Consider the following 14,221-nt stretch of genomic DNA (forward strand, 5'->3'; position numbering starts at 1 on the left):
ATACGGAATAATAACATGTTAAAGGTGTGATTTCCTGTTCACCAACATGTACATAAATCACACTAGGGCGGTATCGCTCACACGAGTAGGTACCCGAATAACCAGTGTGTATTATTTCTTAAACAAAATTTTATTTTATTCAAAAATAATCAGACAAAGACTTTCTATATCTTTCAGTCTTTTCTCTTTTGCATAATGAAACTTACCATTATATAAAATCAGTACAGTACGTTTGTTTTGTGACATTTAATACAAATACTATGGTCGAAAAAAAAAAACGACAAGAGGAAATGATAGCATTATGCAATTTCTGTTCAAATTGTAGTATACTATTGAAAATACCGTGTTCTGTTCTTTCCATTTGTAAAGATACCGACAAAATAATATTGAATGTGCCAAAAGATTGTTAACCTATTGAATACAAATAAATTTATGTTTGATATGCTGTAAAAGTAAGTGATTGTCCGTCGCAAATCAATAATAAAGTAAATACACTTATCCCTTAGCCTGCTAAATTTCTAAAATGGACTAGTCCATCATTCAATTTGGGCAATACCATTTATTATTCGAAGGGGTGTTCCCTGAAAATTTACTGACAGAATAGCGAACAGTGCAGACCATGGATGTGCAGGCTGATCTTGGTCTGTACTGATCGCAAAGACAGAATCACTTGCCGCCAACAGGCTAAAGATTCTCGTAATAAATGAAACATATTTAAAAGATCAAAAAGCTTTAACTATGAGTTGACAATGGTCCAGGGCGAAAATCTGTTAGACGTAAAAACACATATAAAGTACAAACTTTATTTCATGATCACTTCAAAAGTCAAACACATTGGCGATAAATAAACATTCTGATTATTTGAGCCGTGCCATGGGAAAACCAACATAGTGGGTATGCGACCAGCATGGATCCAGACCAGCCTGCGCATCCGCGCAGTCTGGTCAGGCTCCATGCTGTTCGCTTTTAAAGCCTATTGGAATTGGAGAAACTGTTAGCGAACAGCATGGATCCTGACCAGACTGCGCGGATGCGCAGGCTGGTCTGGATCCATGCTGGTCGCAAAGCCACTATGTTGGTTTTCCCATGGCACGGCTCATTTATTTTTCAACTGTTATTTTACAAGAAAAGACTCTGTAAACCCCCATGTACGCACATTGAAAGACCCTCACCCTTCAATAGTCAATAATCAATAAGAAGTACCATTTTCTGTACAGATAATAGAATATTTATGATCTGTATATGACTGAAAATAAATCTTTATTTTACACTAACTGACTGCGTACCACTTACTTTAAGGTGAACAGTTGCCTTCCATAAACAAAACAACGTAAATTAGTATGTAGTCGGAAAACATAGGTAAAATATGTTAAGTATACATTCAAATTTCAAACGTTGCGTTTTGTAATTTCAAAAGCCCGTATTTTTTATCTAGAAATAAAGAGAAAAAGTAATCTTAATATTCACGGCATAAATCAGCAGGAACAATATATGCAATTTTAACTTTAAGATGACTACTGAAGATATTCACCATCGCATAGCCTTGGGAATTAGTTCCGACTCAATTAATGTTTAAGCATTGATTAATTATCACAAAATTAGATGATCAGTTCTAGCCAAAATAAAGTAAAAAAGCTAATCTTATCGAACATAGTTTCAGTTTATATACGATGTCCCGTTAGGGCCATCGTGCTATCGCTGTCGCCTCATTTACGAGCGCTGCCACGACAATACGTGACATGATGGTGATGACACGACAGTACGATAGCACGATGACGAAGACGCAAAAGTAACATATCACGAAGACTGGATACTACGATGACATGATGGTGATGGAGCGAATATTACTTCGCGTCTTCGTAATCGTGCATTCGCTCCATCATCACTGTGCTATCGTACTGTCGTGTCATCACCATCGTGTCATCGTATTGTCGTGGCAGCGCGCGTACATCAGGCATTTCTAGATCTAGCTTATTTTTGGGCTAATTTGGTAATTAAAATTTCGTGAAAATTCGTCAATGACGTGCAATTTTGTAGACCATCATTTATTCAAGATTAGCTGACTGCGTAACTAATCAGCTTATCAAATACTAATCTTGGTTGGCACTTACTGACGAACGATTCATAATCCAAGAACTTTGTGATATTGAATTACCATTTACGAAATATATGAAATACTACATCCAAACATATGATTGCTTGTAACTTCAGGTGGAGGAAGAGTTTTTGGTGTAGAAAACCCAAAGGGTAAATCTGGCTCGCAGGATGGCAAAACAGGTAAAAAAAATCACTGGATAAATTAATAATTGTCCAAAGATTTACGTTATAATATGTACGACTTCTGAAATCGGTATTTGTTGAAGTAAACGCGATATATCAATGCGAAGATGAACGGTACTTTCCAACGTAAACCGTGTACAAGCTAAGCTTTGTAAAAAAAAGCTAGTATGCGGTCCGTTGACGATTTAATTTCGTGAAAATAGTTACTTTAAACGTTTATCAAGTCATTACATTTTTCATTTAAGACACTGGGTACATATTATTTGGATCAAACGATTACGTAATCGATTGCTGCGGGACAATCACTGAGTGGCAAATAGAGTCGTCTGGCAGTGGTACGGTTTACTTCCAGGTATGGCGTCCTTCTGGAAGCGATTATATACTCGCTGGAGAAAATGCAGGGTCTGTAGGTAAGAATACATCAGTTTTACAGTCATTCTGGCAGACTTTCCAATTCATTTGAGTGCATCCGCGGATGCGCAGGCTGGTCTGGATCCATGCTGGTCGCAAAATGCACTATATTGGTTTTCTCATGGTGTGGCTCATTTTGTTTTACCTTCCATCAGATCCTAGCATTTCCATTGGTTAAAAATTGGTCACCAGGTGACCACCTATATTTTTGTGGGATCAGTAGTTTTTCATATCAAATTAGGCCATAGATAAGTGGTCGATAAAACAAATCAATTACAGGGTTTATTACTGACCCTCCATGGTAATATATATATGGGGTACCCCATTTATCATACTTAATCTACGTGGAGGGTCACTAACAAATCCGGTAATTATAAGTATCAACACATCCTGCCATACGTGGTACATGTCATCTCTTTCTCACATTTGACATTCGTGGATATCTTTCGCACAAACGCGTATGTATTTCTTTTGATGCGTGTTTTAGGTTTTAAAATATGTTTATATGAGCCGTGCCATGAGAAAACCAACATAGTGGCTTTGCGACCAGCATGGATCCAGACCAGCCTGCGCATCCGCGCAGTCTGGTCAGGATCCATGCTGTTCGCTAACAGTTTCTCCAATTCCAATAGGCTTTAAAAGCGAACAGCATGGATCCTGACCAGACTGCGCGGATGCGCAGGCTGGTCTGGATCCATGCTTGTCGCACACCCACTATGTTGGTTTTCTCATGGCACGGCTCATATGATTTCGATTAACAATATTTTACTGCTGTAGTGTTTTGGGTTCCGCATCATTACTTATGAGTCAACAACAGTAAAACTAAAAAGGGACCAAAGACCGATTTGGAAATCCTACGTTCTTTCTAAATGCCTTAAAATAAAACCTTACAACAGTACATATATGGATGTCTATGTAAGGAACTGTATATAAAAAAAAACAAAGAAAAAAAACAATAAACAAACAAAAACTGTACATACAACAAATTTGAACACAGAAACATATTAATCATCGCCTTTAGTTGGTCAGTGGCCACCACTATATACCGAAAGTCTGTTTATGGCATTAACTAACCCACTGTAAGCTAACATCGGTACATTTTCTTTTTGTCAGTACCTTTTTTATGATTAGGCCCTATCTGTCAAAATGTTAGATGACTGCATTCTTTAAATTTAACTTTTCATGTAGTGTTGGACTTCTCATTCTTCTTAACATGTATTCAAAACTAAGAGTGACTACTTTTCATTTAGTTTCTTATTTAGCCATGCCTCTCCATCACTGAAGGTATGTCCTGACATTCTTGCTGTTACCATCCAGCTTTTTATTTTACATCTTTAACTCTTTAAGAATATTCTTTTCGATGCATTTCCATGATTCTGCGTCTTTGCATTGATCATTTTGGGTCCGGTGACGTATCCGAATAAACTTGGAAATACATCGGATTTGTCACAGCATTCATTATGTGCAATGCAGTATTTCGAGTTATCGTCGGGGATCTACAAAGGTAAATCAAGAAGCAGGTTCTTTGTATTTTTGGGTCATTTTCGTGTTTACATTTTCATCATCTACTTCATTGCTAACGGTTTATTTGCTCGACTATGCGTAATGTATGGAGAACTACGGTATTCGGCCTGGTGCGGTGTTGGCGTCAGTGTCGCCGTATTCAGGTTAAAGGTTTATGGCATGCTTCATATATTCACTGTATCGTCTTAATTATTGTCCCTATTAACATCAAACGCTTTCTAATAGTTGGTCTTGATAAGGGGCAGACAAAAGGCTAAAGGTTAATTATCATAAGATCGAGGTCACTGGGGTCAGTTATTGTAATAATGATGGTCAAAAGTTTATGGTAAGTACATCTCCATAACTTGTCCGTATGATCATCAAACCTCACTTTACTTGGATAGATATTTGTAAGGGTCAGACATTTGTATGTTATGTAGGTGTACAGTCAGGCACCTTAAAGGTCACGGTCATTGGGGACAGATTTTGTAAAAGTCTTTGTTAAAGTTTAATGGCAATCTTTTTTTCATTTACATCTCATAATAGTGGTATCTGTCACACCCTATTCTAACCCCTACCCCACTTCATCTACACCACTCGCCACTCCCTCTCTTAATCTAAACATAGAAACCGATTAGAAATATGAAAACAATGGCTTTGCGAACATTTTTACGAGGCCAACTTGATATGGATAAACATTCTCGAACAGGCACAATTTCTAAGATTTTGTTTTTCTTTTCTGGAAATGGCTTGGTGAACAAACCGTTTTTGTTTATCTTATTCATTTATATGAAGTTTTTGAAAAAGATTTGGATTTTTCTTCGTTCAACCAAACAAGGCTCATGTTTGGACCAAGGTCTTATTCAGAAGAACTTGTATTTGTAGCTCGGCAAACTGACGGCTAAACAACTAGCTCTCTCTCTTTCTCTCTCTAAACGAACAAAACGGTTATATTTCTTACAAAATCATACGAAAAAGTTATAATTTGTCTTGGAATTTTTCTTCAACCATGTACTTTAAATTTAATCATGGTTCATATAATTCATGTACTGGCTTTTTAGATAGACTGCTGTAAACCCATACCTTGACACTGTTCTCTATCTTTATTTTTCAGAATTCTGCTTTCTCCGTGTAGACATATGTGCGAACTTGCGTTTGGTATTTTGTAAATGATGTTTTGTTGTAATTCCCGCCATGGCAAACTTCTTGTCTCTTCTCTGTTTTCCGAAATTGTGTTGTACTGTCACCTTATTAGACAACGTCCGTCTAAAGCATTTATCAGGTCATATTAACTCAGTTCAGATAACATAATTATTTATGATTTGTCAAAATTATTAAAATGCATCGATTAAAACAATATTTACAGACTTTAACAACAGTAAGATATTTTTTTTTAAAAAAGATGTTGATGATTATATTTAGCATCAAAACTACAGCGAGTAAATTACACGTTCATAAAATGAGCAGTCAAGATATACAAGAATAGCTAATTAGGAAAAATCGTGTCCTATTTATAAGTATTTTGTATTTTCAAATTTTTAAATCTATCCTAGTTTATAATAACAGGTAATATTTGAACGACACCGCTCTCCGGTTACGGGAAGTGTAATTTGAAGCTCTGGTTGGCGATGTACCATTGAAATGTAACTAATGCATCATTTAATACGACTCAAAATTACAACTCAAAAAATATCAGTACGAAAGCTTGGTGTAACCGTTTGTTAGAATTCACAATTGCCGAAGCTACCAAGCATAACATGTATAAAGCGGGACAATTATTTTTTTTTATTTTTATATTATATTTATATTTCTTTTTGCAGGCGCTGGGTCCCAAACTTTGACAATTTCATCTGGAAATCAAATATCGGTTCGCACTGGTGACATAATAGGATGGTAAAGAAGAAAAATCCTATTCTATATTAAATTTGTTTTATATTTATGATAATTTTCAAAATTATTTTGTCATCATTTTAATTCGCCCCCAATTTTAATTGAAGTAGACAAACAGTTGACCGGTTTGTACTGAAATGCTTTGGAACATGGTGATAACTCGTATCCCTAAACAGTTGTTGTTGTTACTATTGATATTTATATGCTGTATATTACAAAATCGTCAAAGGCAGTAAGGTACATTTAATCAACACTTTTGCAGACTGCTTATTACGTGTTTGTTATTCATATTGCATATTTGTAGATGACAATTCATTAACATTATCATGTGTTTTTCGCATGCTGTTCACTTTCTGCGCTATTGAACCAGTTCGACATTCGCCTTAGTGAGTTATTTGAATCACCTGCGAATGTAGCCGACTGGGTATTGCAGTTTTCTGTCTTGCAAAAAATGTTATAAATAGCAACACTTCCAAGACGAATATAGTATACAGAAATGTAACATGTTAGTCATAAATTCATGCACATTCCGCCAAAAATGGCATTTTAGTAAAGGACAAATGTTTTTGATAAAAAATAGCGTCCAGTAAATGAAGCAGCTATTATCATTTTTATGTATAATCTGTATTTTAATGATTTGCATGTCATATAATTACGCTAAAGGTATGCGGATGGTACTAACTTAGTTGAACACAAAGACGCTGGAGGCTCTCCAGACAGCACCACCCTACCAATGGCAAGACCAACCGTTGGTCAGACTGTATCATGGGGCAGCGGAACAACTATAAGTAGCAGGACATATGCGATACGGGCAACGGCTAATGGAGGTATGTAGTTTATGTTACATGGCAACAATCTAGACTAAAGGTACAAAAAATGTATAACAAGAGCGCCGCCTCCGGACGCCATCGCTCTACTGCAAATGCTGGACAATATGTAAGAAAATAGTTATAGTTCAGATTTTCTAAGTACAAAAAAAAAGTACAAAAGGGGCCATAATTTTGACAAAATACACATCAGAGTTATGATTCTTGGCCTATATAGTCACCTAATAATGATAAAACAAGTGTGCAAAGTTTCAAAGCTGCAGCTTTTATAGTTTTTAAGAAAAGTGGTTTAAAGATCAAGGTCACAAGAATTGACTTAACTTGTGGTATTTTTTTTTTCGTTTTGGGTCTTAGTCTGAAAATATAGTAACTACAGCTTCATGACTCGGCACCATATGATGTGATGCCAATTAGTTTAGGACAAATATATCAAAATCACAGTGATCTGGAGAATGAACATGATGTCTGGACACTTAAATATACTAGTAAAGTATAATAGCCATGGCTTTAAAAACCATAGACCAGAGGAAGTTCCCTATTGTTTAGGGGTCTTTGATTCACCGGTTTAGGTCACGGGTACACCCGCCATTTTGTAATTTTGAGTTTCAATATATTGTTAAGTATTCCTAATCCATATCCGACGCACATACTCAACACACGCATATCACTCCGCCTGTAGGATTGTTTTAATTTCTTTTCGGGAACTTCATTCTTACTATCACCTTTTTCCTCCATCCATTTCCACTCCCCCGGCACGGAAATGCCTGTAATTTCGTGTATTTCCTAATAACTTCACCAACTCTGCCCAGCAATTGCTGATAACTCTTGAAGTTTCAATGCCCGCTTTGACCGTCTAATACCATTCTGCATGTAGACAAGTGTATTATGTCCGTTTGGCTGAACTCTTATAAATCGAATGTTTTTAATCCAAAAGGAACTGGTCCTACTATTGACAGTCCAGCTAATGGAAACACTTATTCCATTATAAACGATGTTTCCATTGGACACTTCATAGAAACAGTCACGTGGTCTGATGCCGATGTCGGTGACGAGCTGACAATTGCCATGACTGCAAATTCAAAATTCGACTTCAACACTGTAACAGGTATATTTTGCTTTTTAAGAGCAAATACAGAATGTACTTAAATTCAACTTTACTGTACACAATATTGGTCAATTATTTGCCGCCATCTAAAAGTTTCATATGTCTGTTTTTAAGTTCTGTATGGTTTATATTTGCTTATGTAGAGTTTTTGCGTATTTACAAACTGATCAACAATAAACAAAAAGAATATTTAGAGACTAATTGTCATTCTCAGAACAAACTTTTTTGAATAAGACTTAATGCAACATATATACAACGTGTCCATTCCTAGAGGTTTAGATTTAAAAAAATCTGTCTATGACCTGTCCAATAACCTTTATACGGCTAAAATGTACTTAAATAATGTCTATATAGAGATCTAGATTCTATTTCATGTAGATATGAAAAGAATGCAGAACTTAATCGTGGCTATGAATCCGTGTGGCAAGGTCGAATTCTGAAGTAGCTCGGTATGTTATGTACAATGTTACTGCATTTCATAGAAAATAGAATACCAATACTGTTTTGCTCTTACCTAAGATGGTAGATGAAAACGACTGACTATTAATTGTTATTTACCACAGGTGATCTGACAGTAGCCACGTCCCTGTCTGGACCTGATTCGACAGAAAGTCTCACCTTCACGGTGACAGATTATTGCGGCAACACAGATGCAATTACAATCCAAGTCACTATAATAAACGAAGTAAATTATTTTTTTTTTCTTTATATCTTGGCTTTCAGCTTACTTTGTCTTGATGGTGTTCATCAAAATAATGCTCTCCGGGCATTAAACATTTTTAACATATAGTGATCTTTTAAGGAATCTACACATTTGGCAGCCTTCAGTAGTAAAAAGGTACAAGTAGACTCTCTGGAAACATTGAACTTAGCAAACACAGCAAGAACCACACATCGCAATATAGACCAACTACAAATACAAACTGTAATGGGAAGTTGCTTAAAGTGACATTATGCGCAACATGGTGTGTCTTTGGTGAATTTTATAAAAGCAATGTTTGGTTGCTGTGCATTTAAATGTGTTATATTAACAACAATGCCGCTTAATGTATTTGAAAATAAAAAAAATCGGACTAATAAAATAATAGTTCTTTTCTTCAATATTCTACGCAATTATCTCCCTTACCTATAGGTAGATATTTTTGAAGTGGAAGGGAAGCAACTACTGCATGCAGTTTGACCTTTTTCTTTAAAAGACTGCCGCAGTCAAAATAAGAAAAGTCATATTTGGAAAGTTATTATTTCGTATTGGTAACAGGAAGAGTTTGGTATATTGGGTTAAAAGCTATAATTTCTTCCACCCTTTTTACACAGACATCTATTTCAGTTGGATTCTTACTTGACAAATGCGTATAATTTCACTAATATCCATCGATAACTTCATTTTAATGTCTCTTTTCAAGAATGTTTTCTTACATGCAATAGGTGCATATAGATTTCGGAAGAATACTATACAAAGGTACATACACACAGGAACACAGCTACTTTGTTATTTAGAAAGGGCCACGGGCAAGCAAGAAAGACTACGCTCATTGTATCTGTACTTCTTGTGAGGGGAACAATTTCTGCTTACCTTTGGTTCGGAAGTGCTAAACCTAGAGTGATATAAATTGTTGTTGCCTGTTTATCCTGCATGTTCTCGGCTAATGTAGTTTGCTACATAACATGGCAAATTAATTGGGCTGTTATTTTGACATTCGCAAATGTTACCTCTTGTACTTATTTGATCAAAGAGTCAAAAATCTCTGGAGGACAATTAATGGTAAACATACTTATTATACTTAATGACATACATTCTACACTGTTAACAAACATGAAAATGACCAAAGACAAGAATGCATGTTGATTTATTGAACTATAAAAGTCAAACTATTCATTAACTTTCAATATTTCAAAACATCAATGAATTTCATACAAATTAAAACAAAATACACCTGTGTGACACCACTTTCAAAAAGTCAGTTGAACGACAGTTGCAGTTTATATTTGTGAATCCACCGTTTGGTTAAATATGAGTTACACCCTCCATCTAATAGACAACAATACATTTTGCAGGAACACACATGTGCAAAGTACTCCATTCTCCACCTATAAAGTTAATTAATTCATATACATTGGTGGGATTGTTGCCATGTAATTTCCACAGAATAGGTAGCTTTTATTTATGAGAACCAGTACTGAAGGCACACACAGTATGAAATGTATTTCTCGGTTATTGTATAAAACTGATTTGGACAGAATGAGTATTGATACGAAATGTTTCGGATCAAGTCTTGAAAAGTTAGGAATATGATTGTGAATTCAGATAGTTTTTGTTTTCGTCCTTCTTTAATTTTTTTTAACCGTGTAAAACTTGTGTTTCTTTATATCATTTCAGCCGCCTGTTATCCACGATATGCCAGCATCCGGCACGCTCCTTGAGGACACGACTCTTGAGACGTTACTGTATACAATCAATGCCACAGACTCCGCTGACCCGGTCACATGCTCTTTCAGTGGTGTTGTAACAGACCCATTTACTGTGAAACAGATTCCAGGAACATCCAGTCAGTAGACGTTTTATTTCATATAGCTGTTATTTTTTTCGTTCGGGTGGGTCGGTGAAAGTTGAGAGGGTCGTTATTTGATTATTTTGCAACATTACTTAAAAAAAACATAATATATTTATGTTTTATTTTTTGCTGTAATCAAATGCTCTTTAAAACTGGTCATTAACATTAAGGCAACACCGTATGAAATTTTCCACTTTTCGAATATTTTGTAAGAATCAATTGGAAATATATGTTTCACTATTTTTCATAAAAATTATAATTGACCCCGTTTAATATACATTAAGGCTTAGAAATTGTAACAAATTTATAAGGCCAACCAAAATAGGAAAATCAAATCTTAAAAGTAACTTCAGGGAAAGTGTAATATATATGAGCCATGCCATGAGAAAACCAAAATAGTGGCTTTGCGAGCAGCATGGATCCAGATCCAGTCAGGATCCATGCTGTTCGCTTTCAAAGCCTACTACAATTAGAGAAACTGTTAGCGAACAGCATGGATCCTGACCAGACTGCGCGAATACGCAGGCTGGTCTGGATCAATGCTGGTCGCAAAGCCACTATGTTGGTTTTCTCATGGCGCGCCTCATATTAAGACCTCCGCGAACATGATTAAGTGTAAATGATCAATTGTTAACGTTTCAGTATATCAGTTATCTTAACCATGTATTAGAGTCAGATGACTTTAAACTTACAATTATTTAGTCAAAAACTATGTTCTTTTTGATAATCTGACTGCAGACATTAGACTATAACTAGAGATCCATTCCTTTCCTTCGTATTCTGAAATTACGTCTTAGCCAAAATACTTTTAAAGATCGTTGTTGGTCCGAAACCTCGCTTAGAGTGTGGACTCATTTCATGTGAAGAAGACAATCATGGCTTGCGATCGGCTACCTTCCTGGTAATGCCCTAAGGGACACTATGGATTTTCCTTTACCATTAAAGTTTGAAATTGTCGCGATATGACCTATAATACTGTCGGTGTGACGTTAAGCCTAACAAAAAAAATCCATAGTAGTAAACAAATAATTAGCAAATACGTAAATCGGTGGGCTTTCCATGTGGGTATAGTACCTAAAAGTCATGTGGATGGAACAATCTAAGTCAAGAAAACACAGAATTACTATGAAGTTCATTGTGCCGCGCGGCGCACGAGAAACATGCTAAGTATCGTGCCCACAAATAAAAAAAACCTGATGCTTCCGTATATATATCCGTATTCGTTTTTCAGACTTTGGAATCTATTCAGACGCCAATCCTAACTTCGACTACGATACAGTAAACCAATATGATCTGACAGTGGTGTGCACGGACGGATACAAGAACAGCAATACTGGAACGTTTTATCTTTACCTTGTAAAAAACCAGCCCCCTGTGATTCACAACCTTCAAGGTACAGCTGATGTCTTGTGTCTTTGTGTGTTGCCATGTTAAAATAGAAGCTTTACTCTGTTAACTCTTTCACTGAAGTTTTGTTCCTGACCTCAATGCCAAAGAATTTTGGATTTCATAATCTATTTGCCGTCATGATTTCATTTTTGACTGACCTTAATGCCATACTGATATTCGTTATATTTTCTATTAGAGTATGATAAAGCCTTTGTATTAATTATTGTATGAATAATTCACCTTAAAAATTAAAATTTTGTCGCTGAGATGATATCGTTCTTAGTAAATGATCATGGCCTGCTATATTATTATGTTTACAAGTTAAAGTCATTCTCAAGGAGTTCTATGGAAATGTTTTTGCGCGTCTGACTGCGCAATGGTAAACTAAAATATTAGGATAGTGTTTGTGAAATATTTCCAAACCTAGTTAAGTTAAATAAACATTTTTTTGCCAATTTTCAAAGCTCAAGAATGGTCCAATGCTTGTGTCATTGACTATTGTCCTGTATGTTTATATATATATTTTCTTTTGTATATTTGAAAAGACAAACAACGGTTCAAATGCACAAAGAAATGATTGCACATAAATCAAGAAATATATCTTATTATGAAAACATAGTTGATTGTTGTTATATTTGCACATCAGGGGCGACAACTCTGTCTACAACTGCTGGTATTGGTACAAACGTATTCACTGTTAACGCCACGGACTTCGAAGGAGATACATTGTCATTTACCATGAACTGTGATCCTACACCATGCCCCTTCGATATTTTCGCATGTAAGTTAATTAATTAATTAATTAATTAATTAATTAATTTATTTATTTATTATTATTATTATTAATAATAATAAGAAACAGGATGGCGACTGGCTGCTTCTGGAGGACATCGTGGTCATTTAACACACGGTGTACCCTTTTCAAGATGTGGACTTAAGAGCTACCCCATCAGCTCAAACACGCATTAAATACAATGTATTTACATTATAAAAGTGAAAATTAAAAGTAACACATAAAGTTCATAATATATACATACAGTGAGAAGTAATCACCAAATGCTAATAAATGAATGAGCACTTTTGTTGATTTCAGCCGGAGAAATTCAGCTGAACGCGGATATTTCAAACTACAACACTGTAGGTTACGATATTGAGATAACTGTAGCAGATGCCAAGAACACGGTGGGACCGAAAATATTAACAGTTATAATCGAAGGTATTATTTTTGATAGCGTTCATATTTTTTTTCATTACTCAGAAAATTTTAACCATGTTTGCGTTATGACTTTGTGCCAGTTTAACTGTTACATCACGCCTGCCAAACCTAATCACTCTGGATTCGATTCCTCGTTCCGCTATCATAGTGAAATCGTACTTCCTGTCGACGTTTTGTTTTCAAGTTTGAAATCAGTCATCAACAGTTTCGCTTTTGTTTTATTAGAGTAACTCGGATATAAGACCGTGTCTTACTAAAGAAGCTTGTTACACTTTTGCTTTGGTTGTTCGATTTAAATAGAAGCCGTTTTACGCAATTTTCATATGGAAAGAGTTCGGCTAATGCACGTGTCTATCTGATGCATCGTGTGTTGATGCATTATTAGTACATTATAACCTATGAGTGATGCTGATATGATATTAGTACATTGTGACCTATTGATAGTGCGTAATGACTGAATAAACAATATCACCCGACTTTTTCCGACTTTTGAATAGTGACATTCGTACCCACATTTCGTCAAACGGATTACAAATTGAAAATATTAACTAAAATGGAATCATTCAAACCTCCTGCTACTCTGGATATTGCTTCAAGAAACATATCTGAAAACTTTAAGAAATTTAAGCGCCAGATGGAAGTCTACCTGTCGGCAAGTGTGAGAAAGCCCAATCAATAAAGACAAACATTATTTTACACTGCGTAGGTCCAGATATTATAGAGATATATGACCAATTTACATGGGACAATGATGACGATTAGGACAGTGTATGACAATTTAGAACATTTTTGCAATCCCAGAAAAGATCAAGTGCTGGAAATAGCAGCGTTTCTGGAAGATAATTTCATCGGTAAAGTTGAACACGACACTCTTCCTAGACCTGGAGGTCTTGGAGAGGCTTCTCTGACAATAGAAGGCGATGCCGTTCCTATTGCATTACCTGCTAGAAACATTCGTTAGCGATAAAAGACGACGTGAAACAAGAACTGGAAAACTTATTGAAACGTGGTATTTTTGAAGAAGTCACCGCACCGACTAAATGGGTAT

At 35.7% G+C, this 14,221-nt stretch overlaps 1 protein-coding gene across 1 annotated transcript in view; it reads left to right on the forward strand.

The window, feature by feature from the left end:
* The first annotated feature begins 1,366 nt into the window (after positions 1 to 1,366).
* Positions 1,367 to 14,221, forward strand: part of LOC123529883 (cadherin-23-like) — a 29,526-nt gene continuing 16,671 nt past the window's right edge. The window contains exons 1-11 of the mRNA XM_053520813.1: positions 1,367 to 1,373; positions 2,212 to 2,277; positions 2,526 to 2,690; positions 6,015 to 6,087; positions 6,748 to 6,911; positions 7,846 to 8,016; positions 8,580 to 8,701; positions 10,394 to 10,562; positions 11,800 to 11,961; positions 12,604 to 12,738; positions 13,051 to 13,173. Coding sequence (XP_053376788.1) covers positions 1,367 to 1,373; positions 2,212 to 2,277; positions 2,526 to 2,690; positions 6,015 to 6,087; positions 6,748 to 6,911; positions 7,846 to 8,016; positions 8,580 to 8,701; positions 10,394 to 10,562; positions 11,800 to 11,961; positions 12,604 to 12,738; positions 13,051 to 13,173 — 1,357 coding nt within the window. The remainder of the gene's footprint in view (positions 1,374 to 2,211; positions 2,278 to 2,525; positions 2,691 to 6,014; positions 6,088 to 6,747; positions 6,912 to 7,845; positions 8,017 to 8,579; positions 8,702 to 10,393; positions 10,563 to 11,799; positions 11,962 to 12,603; positions 12,739 to 13,050; positions 13,174 to 14,221) is intronic.

The sequence above is a fragment of the Mercenaria mercenaria genome, chromosome 13 (genome assembly GCF_021730395.1).
Source record: "Mercenaria mercenaria strain notata chromosome 13, MADL_Memer_1, whole genome shotgun sequence".
NCBI lineage: Eukaryota > Metazoa > Mollusca > Bivalvia > Venerida > Veneridae > Mercenaria > Mercenaria mercenaria.